This window comes from Oncorhynchus keta, chromosome 28 (genome assembly GCF_023373465.1).
Source record: "Oncorhynchus keta strain PuntledgeMale-10-30-2019 chromosome 28, Oket_V2, whole genome shotgun sequence".
NCBI classification, from domain to species: Eukaryota; Metazoa; Chordata; class Actinopteri; order Salmoniformes; family Salmonidae; genus Oncorhynchus; species Oncorhynchus keta.
Genome location: NC_068448.1, coordinates 45,256,005 through 45,271,650, shown reverse-complemented (window position 1 = coordinate 45,271,650; position 15,646 = coordinate 45,256,005). Strand labels below are relative to the sequence as shown.

The 15,646-nt window shown below is 42.8% G+C and overlaps 1 protein-coding gene across 4 annotated transcripts in view; it reads left to right on the top strand.

Moving 5' to 3' along the window:
- LOC118361477 (anion exchange protein 2-like) overlaps positions 1 to 15,646 on the top strand; it is a 118,788-nt gene that overhangs the window by 54,462 nt on the left and 48,680 nt on the right. For 2 of the 4 annotated variants that reach the window (XM_035741442.2, XM_035741443.2), the window contains exon 3: positions 7,254 to 7,443. In XM_035741442.2, the coding sequence (XP_035597335.1) occupies positions 7,384 to 7,443 (60 nt within the window). In that variant the 5' untranslated portion in view covers positions 7,254 to 7,383. Of the gene's footprint in view, positions 1 to 7,253; positions 7,444 to 14,774; positions 15,021 to 15,134; positions 15,165 to 15,646 lie in introns of those variants that run through there. The other 2 variants (XM_035741445.2, XM_052483156.1) reach the window with 2 other exon arrangements.

The window sequence follows — 15,646 nt, the reverse complement described above, 5'->3', positions numbered from 1 at the left end:
CCTCCTCCACAGTAGCAAGCCCTTATCTGGCCCTTATCAGACTGTAGTGATAATGACATTGGGAGGTGGTTAGGAAGTATAGATGTACTGGAGTCCTTCCTGACAGGTACACAGTAACACAGACAGACCTGACAAATCATAGTTAGAGCCCTGTGCCGCTATTAGCAGTAGCTCAGACAACCTCAGCCTGAGGGAATCAGAGGAATTACCATCTTCCTATCCTAACCAAAGAAAGAAGGATGCTGCCACGACCTATGGGTTTTGCAAACAAGATTACTCCTGAGTTTAGGACTGATATTACTGATAAGTAAAAACATTCCTTACCCCAGGATACTTCATCTGGTTACTAACCGGGAGAATAAGGAAAACAGCGAACTCTGTTTCTGCATAAATGTGATGCGTTTCGGCAAGAATTTGCTGATTTTAAACGTACTACTTTATGTGGTTGTCTCACCTAGCTATTTTAAGATGAATACACAAAATGTAAGTCGCTGTGGAAATAGTCTGATAAAAAAAAAATGTTTTAACATACAGTGCCTTCGGAAAGTATTCAGACCCTTTTTTTACTTTTTCTACATTTTGCTACATTATAGCCTTATTCTAAAATGGAATAAATTCAGTTGAAGTCAGAAGTTTACATACACCTTAGCCAAATACATTTAAACTCAGTTTTTCACAATTCCTGACATTTTAATCCTAGTACAAATTCCCTGTCTTAGGTCAGTTAGGATCACCACTTTATTTTAAGAATGTGAAATGTCAGAATAATAGTGGGTCAGAAGTTTACATACACTCAATTTGTATTTGGTAGCATTGCCTGTAAATTGTTTAACATGGGTCAAATATTTTGGGTAGCCTTCCACAAGCTTCCCACAATACGTTGACTGAATTTTGGCCCATTCCTCCTGACCGAGCTGGTGTAACTGAGTCAGGTTTGTAGGCTTCCTTGCTCGCACACACTTTTTCAGTTCTGCCCACGCATTTTCTATAGGATTGAGGTCAGGGCTTTGTGATAGTCACTCCAATATCTTGACTTTGTTGTCCTTAAGCCATTTTGCCACAACTTTGGAAGTATGCTTGGGGTCATTGTCCACTTGGAAGACACATTTGCGACCAAGCTTTAACTTCCTTACCAATGTGTTGAGATGTTGCTTCAATATATCCACATCATTTTCCTACCTCATGATGCCATCTATTTTGTGAAGTGCACCAGTCCCTCCTGCAGCAAAGCTCCCCCACAACATGATGCTGCCACCCCTGTGCTTCACGGTTGGGATGGTGTTCTTCGGCTTGCAAGCTTCCCCCTTTTTCCTCCTAAAATAACAATGGTCATTATGGCCAAACAGTTCTATTTTTGTTTCATCAGACCAGAGGACAATTATCCAAAAAGTACAATCTTTGTCCCCATGTACAGTTGCAAACCATAGTCTGGCTTTTTTTTACGGCGGTTTTGGAGCAGTGGCTTCTTCCTTGCTGAGCGGCCTTTCAGGTTATGTCGATATGGGACTCGTTTTACCCTGGCTACAGATACTTTTGTACCCGTTTCCTCCAGCATCTTCACAAGGTTCTTTGCTGTTGTTCTTGTTCTTTGCTGTTGTTTTCGCACCAAAGTACGTTCATCTCTAGGAGACAGAACGCAACGCGTCTCCTTCCTGAGCGGTATGGCGGCTGCGTGGTCCCATGGTGTTTATACTTGGGTGCTTTTGTTTGTACAGATGAACGTGGTACCTTCAGGCGTTTGTAAATTGCTCCCAAGGATGAACCAGACTTGTGGCGGTCCAATTTCTTTTTCTGAGGTCTTGGCTGATTTCTTTTGGTTTTCCCATGATGTCTAGCAAAGAGGCACTGAGTTTAAAGGTAGGCCTTGAAAGACAACCACAGGTACACCTCCAATTGACTCAAATGATGTCAATTAGCCTATCAGAAGCTTCTAAAGCCATGACATAATTTTCTGGAATTTTCCAAGCAGTTTAAAGGCACAGTCAACTTAGTGTATGTAAACTTCTAACCAACTGGAATTGTGGTATAGTGAAATATAAGTGAAATAATCTGTCTGTAAACAATTGTTGGAAGAATTACGTGTTCGTCACAAAGTAGATGCCCTAACCAACTTGCCAAAACTATAGTTTGTTAACAAGCAATTTGTGGAGTGGTTGAAAAATGAGCTAATGACTCCAACCTAAGTGTATGTAAACTTCCGACTTCAACTGTATATATTTTTTCGGCAATCTGCACACTAGCCTATAATAAAGCGAAAACAGTTTTTTTTTTAAATGTTTGCAAATATATTTGTAAAAAATCATAGCTGTTCAAACTCTTCGCTATAAGTCAAGAAATTGAGCTCCGGAGCTCCTGTTTCCATTGATCATCCTTGAGATGTTTCTACAACTTGATTGGAGTCCACCTGTGGTAATTTCAATTGATTGGACACATGTCTATATAAGGTCCCACAGTTGACAGGGTACGTCAGAGCAAATGAGGTCCAAGGAATTGTCAGTTGAGCTCCGAGACAGGATTGTGTCGAGGAACAGATCTGTGGAAGGGTACCAAAACATTTCTGCAGCTTTGAAGGTCCCCAATAACACAGTGGCCTCCATCATTCTTCAATGGAAGAGGTTTGGAACCAACAAGACTCTGGCTGAGTGGCCAGCTCTAGGAAAACTGAGCAATCAGGGGAGAAGGGCCTTGGTCAGGGAGGTGACCAAGAACACAATGGTCACTTTGACAGAGCTCTAGAGTTCTTCTGTGGAGATGGGAGAACCTTCCAGAAGGACAACCATCTCTGCAGCACTCCACCAAGCAGGTCTTTATGGTAGAGTGGGCAGACGGAAGCCACTTCTCAGTAAAAGGTACATGACAGCCCGCTTGGAGTTTGCCAAATGGCTCTCAGACCATGAGAAACAAGATTCTTTGGTCTGATGAAACCAAGAATCAACTATTTGGCCTGAATGCAAAGCGTCACGTCTGGCGGAAACCTACGGTGAAGCGTGGTGGTAGCATCATGCTGTGGTTATGTTTTTCAGTGGCAGGGACTGGGAGACTTGTCAGGATCGAGGGAAAGATTAACAGAGCAAAGTAAAGATATCCTTGATGAAAACCTGCTCCAGAGTGCTCAAATCAAAATCAAATCAAATTTTATTTGTCACATACACATGGTTAGCAGATGTTAGTGCGAGTGTAGCGAAATGCTTGTGCTTCTAGTTCCGACAATGCAGTAATAACCAACAAGTAATCTAGCTAACAATTCCAAAACTACTACCTTACAGACACAAGTGTAAGGGGATAAAGAATATGTACATAAAGATATATGAATGAGTGATGGTACAGAGCGGCATAGGCAAGATACAGTAGATAGTATTGAGTGCAGTATATACATATGAGATGAGTATGTAAACAAAGTGGCATAGTTAAAGTGGCTAGTGATACATGTATTACATAAGGATGCAGTAGATGATATAGAGTACAGTATATACGTATGCATATGAGATGAACAATGAACAAAGTAAGTAACATTATATATAAGGTAGCATTGTTTAAAGTGGCTGATATATTTTATATCATTTCCCATCAATTCCCATTATTAAAGTGGCTGGAGTTGAGTCAGTGTGTTGGCAGCAGCCACTCAATGTTAGTGGTGGCTGTTTAACAATCTGATGGCCTTGAGATAGAAGCTGTTTTTCAGTCTCTCGGTCCCAGCTTTGATGCACCTGTACTGACCTCGCCTTCTGGATGATAGCGGGGTGAACAGGCAGTGGCCCGGGTGGTTGCTGTCCTTGATGATCTTTATGGCCTTCCTGTGACATCGGGTGGTGTAGGTGTCCTGGAGGGCAGGTAGTTTGCCCCCGGTGATGCGTTGTGCAGACCTCACTACCCCCTGGAGAGCCTTACGGTTGTGGGCGGAGCAGTTGCCGTACCAGGCGGTGATACAGCCCGCCAGGATGCTCTTGATTGTGCATCTGTAGAAGTTTGTGAGTGCTTTTGGTGACAAGCCGAATTTCTTCAGCCTCCTGAGGTTGAAGAGGCGCTGCTGCGCCTTCTTCACGATGCTGTCTGTGTGGCTGGACCAATTCAGTTTGTCTGTGATGTGTATGCCGAGGAACTTAAAACTAACTACCCTCTCCGCTACTGTTCCATCGATGTGGATAGGGGGGTGTTCCCTCTGCTGTTTCCTGAAGTCCACAATCATCTCCTTAGTTTTGTTGACGTTGAGTGTGAGGTTATTTTCCTGACACCACACTCCGAGGGCCCTCACCTCCTCCCTGTAGGCAGTCTCGTCGTTGTTGGTAATCAAGCCTACCACTGTTGTGTCGTCCGCAAACTTGATGATTGCGTTGGAGGCGTGTGTGGCCACGCAGTCGTGGGTGAACAGGGAGTACAGGAGAGGGCTCAGAACGCACCCTTGTGGGGCCCCAGTGTTGAGGATCAGCGGGGTGGAGATGTTGTTGCCTACCCTCACCACCTGGGGGTGGCCCGTCAGGAAGTCCAGTACCCAGTTGCACAGGGCGGGGTCGAGACCCAGGGTCTAGGGTACTATGGTGTTGAATGCCGAGCTGTATTCGATGAACAGCATTCTCACATAGGTATTCCTCTTGTCCAGATGGGTTAGGGCAGTGTGCAGTGTGGTTGAGATTGCATCGTCTGTGGGCCTATTTGGGCGGTAAGCAAATTGGAGTGGGTCTAGGGTGTCAGGTAGGGTGGAGGTGATATGGTCCTTGACTAGTCTCTCAAAGCACTTCATGATGACGGAAGTGAGTGCTACGGGGCGGTAGTCGTTTAGCTCAGTTACCTTAGCTTTCTTGGGAACAGGAACACTGGTGGCCCTCTTGAAGCATGTGGGAACAACAGACTGGGATAGGGATTGATTGAATATGTCCGTAAACACACCAGCCAGCTGGTCTGCGCATGCTCTGAGGGCGTGGCTGGAGATGCCGTCTGGGCCTGCAGCCTTGCGAGGGTTGACACGTTTAAATGTTTTCCTCACGTCGGCTGCAGTGAAGGAGAGTGCGCATGTTTTAGTTGCGGGCAGTGTCAGTGGCACTGTATTGTCCTCAAAGCGGGCAAAAAAGTTATTTAGTCTGCCTGGGAGCAAGACATCCTGGTCCGTGACGGTGCTGGTTTTCTTTTTGTAATCCGTGATTGACTGTAGACCCTGCCACATACCTCTTGTGTCTGAGCCGTTGAATTGAGATTCTACTTTGTCTCTATACTGACGCTTAGCTTGTTTGATTGCCTTGCGGAGGGAATAGTTACACTGTTTGTATTCGGTCATGTTTCCAGTCACCTTGCCCTGATTAAAAGCAGTGGTTCCGCTTTCAGTTTCACGCGAATGCTGCCATCAATCCACGGTTTCTGGTTTGGGAATGTTTTAATCGTTGCTATGGGAACGACATCTTCAACGCACGTTCTAATAAACTCGCACACTGAATCAGCGTATTCGTCAATGTTGTCGCTTGACGCAATACGGAACATATCCCAGTCCACTTGATGGAAGCAGTCTTGGAGTGTGGAATCAGATTGGTCGGACCAGTGTTGAACAGACCTCAGCGCGGGAGCTTCTTGTTTTAGATTCTGTCTGTAGGCAGGGATCAACAAAATGGAGTCGTGGTCTGCTTTTCCGAAAGGAGGGCGGGGCAGGGCCTTACATGCGTTGCGGAAGTTGGAATAGCAATGATCCAAGGTTTTTCCATCCCTGGTTGCGCAATCGATATGCTGATACAATTTAGGGAGTCTTGTTTTCAGATTAGCCTTGTTAAAATCCCCAGCAACAATGAATGCAGCCTCCGGATATATGGATTCCAGTTTGCAAAGAGTCGAATAAAGTTCGTTCAGAGCCATCGATGTGTCTGCTTGGGGGGGAATATATATGGCTGTGATTATAATCGAAAAGAATTCCCTTGGTAGATAATGCGGTCACCATTTGATTGTGAGGAATTCTAAATCAGGTGAACAGAAGGACTTGAGTTCCTGTATGTGGTTTTGGCCACACCACGTCACGTTAACCATAAAGCATACGCCCCCGCCCCTCTTCTTACCAGAAAGATGTTTGTTTCTGTCGGCGCGATGCGTGGAGAAACCAGCTGGCTGCACCGTCTCCGATAGCGTCTCTCCAGTGAGCCATGTTTCCGTGAAGCAAAGAACGTTACAGTCTCTGATGTCCCTCTGGAATGCTACCCTTGCTCGGATTTCATCAACCTTGTTGTCAAGAGACTGGACATTGGCGAGGAGAATGCTAGGGAGTGGTGCACGATGTGCCCGTCTCCAGAGTCTGACCAGAAGACCGCTTCGTTTTCCCCTTTTTCAAAGTCGTTTTTTGGGGCCGCCGGCTGGGATTCCATTCCATTGTCCTGGGTGAAAGGCAGAACACAGGGTCTGCTTCGCGAAAGTCATATTCTTGGTCGTACTGATGGTGAGTTGACGCTGCTCTTATGTTCAGTAGTTCTTCTCGACTGTATGTATTGAAACCTAAGATGACCTGGGGTACCAATGTAAGAAATAACACGTAAAAAAAAACAAAAAACTGCATAGTTTCCTAGGAATGCGAAGCGAGGCGGCCATCTCTGTCGGCGCCGGAAGTTAGCTCAGGACCTCGGACTGGGGTGAAGGTTCACCTTCCAACAGGACCATGACCCTAAGCACACAGCCAAGACAACGCAGGAGGGGCTTCGGGACAATGTCTCAATGTCCTTGAGTGGCACCCAGCCAGAGCCCGAACTTGAACACGATCGAACATCTCTGGAGAGACTTGAAAATATATGTGCTGCAATGCTCCCCATCCAACCTGACAGGATTTGCAGAGAAGAATGTTGGAAACTCCCCAAATACTGGTGTGCCAAGCTTCTAGCATCATACCCAAAAAGACTTGATGCTATAATCGCTGCCAAGTTCTGAGTAAAGGTCTGAATACTTGTGAAAATGTAATATTTACTTTTTTTTTAAATAAATGAGCAAAAATGTCATGAAGCCTGTTTTTGCTTTGTCGTTATGGGGTATTAATCCATTTTAGAATAAGGTTGTAATGTAAAACATTTTTTTTAAAGTCAAGGAGTCTGAATACTTCCTGAAGGTACTGTAAAACTGGGGGAACAATATGGTATCTGCGTTAGGCTCTGGGGGCGAACAGTGGCTCCATTTCCCCTTTGTCAATGTTTTGGTTTTGTTGGCTAAACTGAGGAGAGGAGCATCCAAACGGACCTGGCGGTTTCACCATTTTAAGATTCAATCTTTAAACCCGTCTACCTTTCTGTGTTTCCCAGGTTATGCTGCCCAAAAGCTGTCTGAGTCCAGGTGAGAAAGAAAAGGGCTAAAGCCACATCGCTCCCTTACCCCGTTAGCTCTCCAGACAGAGCCACAGCACTTGCATCCATCCCACAGTGAAGAGGAGCCATGAGCAACTCCAACACACCCAGCAATGTCACTGACGCCATGGAATCAGTCATCCACAACGTAAGTCCATTCACGCTGAATTAATTTAGTCCGCCCAATTAGGTCATCCTAACTAACGTCTACCGCATAACACAAACTAATTCAAAGCAAGAGACGTGTAATCGGCTCATTGACAACAGTAGGAAATGCATGTCTACGTTCAGGGATGTTATTGCTCCTGACTTTTATTCATTTTTGCTGAACTAATCTAATATATTCATCAAATTGCAGTGGTTCTTTCAGCTGTGATTGCAAAACACACTTGTGTATTTTTACTCGTGACACGTTCTCGCTATGCTCAAGTTCTGCTTCGTCAGCCTCTCCAGTTCACTGTGTTTAGGCATGGGAGTGTATATTTGGGATTGTGCCATTCCTCTCAGAGCAGGGTATGTACAAATCCATACCTTCACTAAGGGATTAAATCCTCTGGCTCCCGACAGATTTAAGGATTTTTTTAAATAAATTGTGACTTCTGAACTGTAACATTAAGTGTTTTTTAAACGGTTTCCCTTGGTCACCTTTTGAGACCTGCCTGATACCCTTATACTCCCGTTTCACGCCAGGACAGCGGAGTCAATCACCACCTTCCGGAGACACCTGAAACCCCACCTCTTTAAGGAATACCTAGGATAGGATAAGTAATCCTTCTCACCCCCCCCCCTTTAAGATTTAGATGCACTATTGTAAAGTGACTATTCTACTGGATGTCATAAGGTGAATGCACCAATTTGTAAGTCGCTCTGGATAAGAGCGTCTGCTAAATGACTTAAATGTAAATGTTTCAGGCAGGATTTTTTTTATTTTAATTTTACCTTTATTTAACCAGGCAAGTCAGTTCAGAACATATTCTTATTTTCAATGACGGCCTGGGAACAGGGGGTTAACTGCCTGTTCAGGGGCAGAACGACATATGTCAGCTCGGGGGTTTGAACTCTCAACCTTCCGGTTACTAGTCCAACGCTCTAACCACTAGGCTACGCTGCCGCCCCGATTGGGGAACCAAGAATGTTGTCGTCAGCGTGTATAAGGAATACCTAGGATAGGATAAAGTAATCCTTCTCACCCCCCCCCCCCCTAAAAAGATTTAGATGCACTATTGTAAAGTGGCTGTTCCACTGGATGTCATAAGGTGAATGCACCAATTTGTAAGTCGCTCTGGATAAGAGCGTCTGCTAAATGACTTAAATGTATGTAAATGTCTTAAATGTTTAGAAATGTGGCTGTACTAGGATCAAAATATATTGTTGTATTTCCAGGCCTTTCTGGTGCCCAGTTTATGCTGGCCAGAATGGACATTCCAACCAACTCATTGGCATCCGTACAGTACTGTTAGAAGCCCAGTGGTAAAGCATCTAGGTGGTTCAGGCTGAGAAGCCAGATGGCCTTGGACCTAGGTCAATGGCTAAAACTACATTCCAGTTGCCTGGGGGCCTCTCAAAATAACATTATATTAAGAGGATAAGTAAGTTGCTTTGGGAGACATTGAGAGTCTGTGGGGGTCATTCATTAAAAAAAAATGCTTTACGTTTTTGGGCAATCAATGAGAAACATATGCATCCTCTATGGTTTCTTTGTATGACTAATTGAGGTCGGATACTGATGTATAATAGCATTTCTTTAACCTTCTTTCCACAATAGACAAACATTAAATAAACATCTATCGTCAAGGGTCCATTTTTGACCGTGACCAAAAAAATCTTCCCCGACCCACTTATGCATGCATGGATGCATGCACACATACAGTAGACTCAAACGCATGCACCTCCACACACAGTGCAAGAGAGGTAGATACTGGACCGTCACCAGCTGTTCTGCCACATCAGGAAATGCCTGCTTTCCCTTAGCTTGGCATTTCTTTCAGTGTTCAGACCGTTGCTTCCTATCCCATGTTATACAATCATGTATGTGGCTGTAGCAATCCAGACAACCCCCAGGACTGGCCTACTGCCTCTTGGGAGGTGGACTCTCTAAGACATAAACCAGTAAGTTTAGAAGGGCTTATGCTTATATCTTGAATGCAGGTGTAAGATCTTAATTTGTTCACTCTTTTTTTTTTGTTGATGAGAATTTCCTTTACTGCAGGAAATGCACATAAGCCTTGTGATTTACATGAAATTCACTGAAAACCTCCACTAACACACGGTTATATTAACTGTATTTTCATGTAGCCTACTTTTGTCGAGCTCATAGCCTAACCACCGATCAAGTAACAATATGGACTAAACATTAAAATCCTGTTGCTGCAGGATGATTTTGCTATGACAATACTGGTCAAATTAAGATCCTACATCTGTACCTCCCTGTTTTAGAATGCATCAGTACTTCTGTAGTTGAAATACAATGGCACTACTACACGTGTCTGAGTCGAGAAGTGCAGAGGTGCAATGTAAAACATGTACATAGATAAACAAACTATTTGCACAAGGCAACGAAGCGCAACACACAATTTTGTAGTGGGGTCTTATTGGAAGTTGTACGTAGGGCTGTGCGATAAATCTAATTTATTTGATTAATTCAAATGTATGTTTTTGCGTGATATTGCAAATGCCTGTATCGCAAGAATCAAGGTTTTGTTATTTTTAGTTTTCATGAGTGTTTCTGTCCGCTTGTTCTGATAGTCTCCTCTCTTCTGTAGTGTGTGCACCTTCCCATTTACATGAGGGATCTGTATGTAATGATGAGATGCATGTCTCCGCCCTAAACCATGCAAGTCGTTGTCCCAAAGGCGGGAAGGCAGGCGACAGGCTATGGTCCAAAGTAAACCCATAAAAACTCATTGGCCTGATTTTGGACAGATTTTTAGCCAGAGTGAAACCTCTCGCTACACCTCTTTCTCTATGGTTACTCACACACCAAGCCCGTCCCCATGCCTCTCACGCCAACAAAGTTGAGAGATCACATCTCTATTTGCATTTGAGGTTTTGTCCAACAGAATCAGTCATATGGACACACACATTGCATTATTTTACTTTAATAGAGGAGAAGTTAACTTTTCTAACGATACCCATTTTATGTCTCATCTACTCAAATTGCGTGCAGACACTACTAAAGCGAGAGTATCAATAAACATTGAATCTGGAAAATGAATGTTCAGCTTGTGGAGCGCTGGCATTGGGGTACCAAGTAACGCAAGCAGCATTTTAGCCAAAGACTGTTATATTAGCTGTCTAGTCTGTGTTTTATAAATGTGCAGTAGGCATAAAACACATTGATATAAAGAATTCGCAACTCATTCTCATTCTGCGAAATAAGGTAGGCCACTTAATTTCAACATCTGAACAAAGTGGACAGGCCAACATGCTTGTCAAACATTTAGAGACAAATAGAAGGGTGTCTTCATAACAATTCAACTGTTCAACCTTGTTAGCTAGCAAATAGATCCAAGTATAAGTAATATAAGGGTTAGCTGGCTTATCACGAGCACATGGTCTTGAGGTTGTTGATGAGACCTGTGTTAATGTTCTATAGCCTAATGCCTGCTTCAAGAAGTTAGTCATTGTTAGTGAGGTTGCATTATGCATGGTTCTATTTACATTTGTAACAATAAAGGGCATTTTCATAGACTGACTTCAGTAATCATTTTGATAGAATAATTACATTTTTAGTGGGTCTTATCCTTGTGGAAGGCTAATATTTAGCCTAGGTATATCTTTCACCAGCCCTGAATTCATCATATTATTGCTGACTGTTTGAAATGTAGTGTATTTGACCTTTTTAATTGTACAACAATGCTTTTTTAGATGAAACATAAAACATTTACAGTACCAGTCAAAAGTGTGGACACACCTACTCAAGGTTTTTTCTTTATTTTTTAACTGTTCTACCTAGTAGACTAATAGTGAAGACATCAAAACTATGAAATAACACATGGCATTATATCATAACCAAAAAAAAGTGTTAAGCAAATCAAAATATATTTGAGATTCTTCAAAGTTGCCACCCTTTGCCTTGATGACAGCTTTGCACACTCTTGGCATTCCCTCAACCAGCTTCACCTGGAATGCTTTTCCAACAGTCTTGAAGGAGTTCGCACATATGCTGAGCACTTGTTGGCTACTTTTCCTTCACTATGCGGTCCGACTCATCCCAAACCGTCTCAATTTGGTTGAGATCGGGTGATTGTGGGGCCAGGTCATCTGATGCAGAGCTCCATTACTCTCCTTGACAAAATAGCCCTTATACCGTCTGGAGGTGTTTTGGGTCATTGTCCTGTTGAAAAACAAATGCTAGTCCCACAAAGCCCAAACCAGATGGGATAGCGTACTGCTGCAGAATGCTGTGGTAGCCATGCTGGTGAAGTGTACCTTGAATTCTAAATAAATCACAGACAGTGTCACCAGCAAAGCATGCCCTCACCATAACACCACCTCCTCCATGCTTTACGGTGGGAAATACACATGCGGCATCATCCATTCGCCCACACCACGCCTGACAAAGACACGGTGGTTGGAACCAAAAATCTCCAATTTGTAGGTCTAATGTACAGTGCTCGTGTTTCTTGACCCAAGCAGGTCTCTTCTTATTGGTGTACTTTAGTAGTGGTTTCTTTGCAGCAATTTGACCATGAAGGCCTTACGCATGCAGTCTCATCTGAACAGTTGATGTTGAGATGTGTTTGTTACTTGAACTCTGTAGCATTTATTTGGGCTGCAATTTCTGAGGCTGGTAACTTGAATGAACTTAGGAAACTCTGGGTCTTCCATTCCTGTGGTGGTCCTCATGAGAGCCAGTTTCATCATAGAGCTTGATGGTTTTTGCAACTGCACTTGAAGAAACTTTTAAAGTTCTTGAAATGTTCCGTATTGACTGACCAACATGTCTTAAAGTAATGATGGGCTGTAATTTCTCTTTGTTAATTTGAGCTGTTCTTTCCATAATATGGACTTAGCCCTATTTGGTAAAAGATTATCTTCTGTATACCCCACCTACCTTATTACAACACAACCTTTAAGAAGGCACACCTGTTAATTGAAATGCATTACAGCTGACTACTTCAAGCTGGTTGAGAGAATGCCAAGAGTGTGCTAAGCTGTCATCAAGGCAAACGGTGGCTATTTGAAGAATCTCAAATATAAAATATATTTTGATTCATTTAAGACCTTTTTTTTTGTTTACTACATGATTCCATTTGTTTTTAATAGTTTTGATGTCTTCACTATTATTATACAATGTAGAAAATAGTTTTAAAAAATTAAGAAAAACCCTTGAATGAGTAGGTGTTCTAAAACTTTTGACCAGTAGTGTATTTACTGTGCATTGTGAATCGCCCATACGTTTGAAAAAATAGAGATAATTTTAGGCCATATCTCCCAGCCCTAGTTGTACAGTCGTGGCCAAAAGTTTTGAGAATGACACACACATTCATTTTCACAAAGTCTCCTGCCTCAGTTTCTATGATGGCAATTTGCATAAGCTCCAGAATGTTATGAAGAGTGATCAGATGAATTGTAATTATTTGCAAAGTCCCTCTTTGCCATGCAAATGAACTGAATCCCCCCCCCAAAAAAAAAAATTTCCACTGCATTTCAGCCCTGCCACAAAATGACCAGCTGACATGTCAGTGATTCTCTCGCTAACACAGGTGTGACTGTTGAGGACAAGGCTGGAGATCATTCTGTCATGCTGATTGAGTTTGAATAACAGAATGGAAGCTTCAAAAGGAGGGTGGTGCTTGGAATCATTGTTCTTCCTCTGTCAAACATGGTTACCTGTAAGGAAACACGTCCATCGTTGCTTTGCACAAAAAGGGCTTCACAGGCAAGGATATTGCTGCCAGTAAGATTGCACCTAAATCATCCATTTATCGGATCATCAAGAACTTCAAGGAGAGCAGTTCAATTGTTGTGAAGAATGCTTCAAGGCACCCATGATAGTCCAGCAAGCGCCAGGACCGTCTCCTAAAGTTGATTCAGCTGCGCGATCGAGGCACCACCAGTACAGAGCTTGCTCAGGAATGGCAGCAGGCAGGTGTATCTGCATGCATAGTGAGGCAAATACTTTTGGGGGGGGTGGCCTGGTGTCAAGAAGGGCAGCAAAGAAGCCACTTCTCTCCAGGAAAAACATCAGGGACAGACTGATATTCTGCAAAAAGTACAGTACTGCTGAGGACTGGGGTAAAGTAATTTTCTCTGGTGAATCCCCTTTCCGATTGTTTGGGGCATCCGGAAGAAAAGCTTGTCCGGAGAAGACAAGGTGAGCGCTACCATCAGTCCTGTATCATGTCAACAGTAAAGCATCCTGAGACCATTCATGTGTGGGGTTGCTTCTCAGCCAAGGGAGTGGGCTCACTCACAATTTTGCCAAAGAACACAGCCATGAATAAAGAATGGAACCAACACATCCTCCGAGAGCAACTTCTCCTAACCATCCAAGAACAGTTTGGTGACAAACCATGTCTTTTCCAGCATGATGGAGCACCTTGCCATAATGCAAAAGTGATAACTAAGAGGTGCGGGGAACAAAACATCGGTATTTTGGGTCCATGGCCAGGAAACTACCCAGAGCGTAATCCCATAGAGAACTTGTGGCCCACAAATTCTGACAAACTCCAAGCATTGATTATGCAAGAATGGGCTGCCATCAGTCAGGATGTGGCCCAGAAGTTAATTGACAGCATGCCAGGGCGGATTGCAGAGGTCTTTATTGACAATTAACTTCATGTAATTGTCAATAAAAGCCTTTGACACGTATGAAATGCTTGTAATTATACTTCAGTATTCCATAGTAACATCTGATATCTAAAGACACTGAAGCAGCAAACGTTGAATTAATATTTCTGTAATTCTCAAAACTTTTGGCCATGACTGTGTGTACTGTAATGTGATATGGATGTGTATCGAATGGTATTATGGTAATAGATTATTATGGCCTACAGTTATCTACCCTATTTCTGGTTAGAGTGAAGCATTTACTGTTTTTGTGACATTTCACTGACATTTCATTTAACCTTGGCAAATCTGAGCTCTCCAAACCTTCTCCATTCCAAAAACAAATCACTTGTTGAGGGCTGTGATTTGAATACAGTCTGTTGCGGAATCAGATTTTGCCCAGTGCAGTTAGTTCAATCTATCTCAGGCAGATTGTTGGCAGCTATGAAGCTTCTTAACAATCTCTTACGCAGTGGATTCACAGACTGTTGTCACTACATGCACTAGTTGCTATCCAATGATTGTGTTTACAACTTAATGGCTGCAGATGACTCATTTTCACAAAAGATAAGTCTGTTTGCTATAGCTGAAGCTTTCATTGGCCATTTTCCTCACATCCTTGCCCTTCTTAGTTAATAATTCACTTTTCAAATGAGTGTACACATACTTGTATGCTAGTGGAAAGGGAGTGTGTGTCTGTGTCAGTGTACTGTGTGTTTTTAAGGGGAGTTGAGAGAATCCTATTTGGAAGGGTCTGTCAATGTGAAACTGGGTGATGTCCTTTCCCTGCCGCGATGCACTGCCCATTGTCATGTGACTTGGGCAACTGACCGATATGAGACGAGGTTGAAAAAAGGTGTAGGGTTATTTTTTACTTTTCGGTCGCTAAAGATTAAGTGGCGTGAAAACGCGGTTGGATTTTTGATGGAGTTTCTGTACACAGCAGCAAAGGTGAGTTCTGAGTAACACAGGGTAACATACAAGACTAACCAGTTCAACACATTGTAAGAGTCACTGATCCCTTTGGGAGCGCCCCCCTCCATTTGTGTGGATATGAAAAGACTACTCATTTCCTGTTCTATGTCTACATACCAGGTGCAGTATATTGGTTTTAAAGGCTAAACAATTTGAACCTGCAGTACCCTATAGATTTTGTTTACGTAATACCTTCAGGCAAAAATATAGTATATAGGCCTATAGAATATAATTTACCTTCCTATTTGCCTCACAATTTTTGGTGTATATTTAGCCCAAATGTGCTTCAGCAGTTTTGTTGCACTGTCCACTTCCAAGGCATCTGTTATGGTCTTATTACAGCCCTTTGACAGGCCATTGTGTGTACATGAACCGAAGACTATTTAATTCTCATTGTAATCTTAATGCATCTGTGATACAGTGCCTTTGGAAAGTATTCATACCCCTTGACTTATTCCACAATTAATTGATCAAATATTTTTCATTCAACCATCTACACACAATACCCGATAATGACAGTGAAAGCATGTTTTTAGACATGTTTTCAAATGTATTGAAAATAAAATATAGAAATATAAAATTTACGTAAGTATTCACCCCCG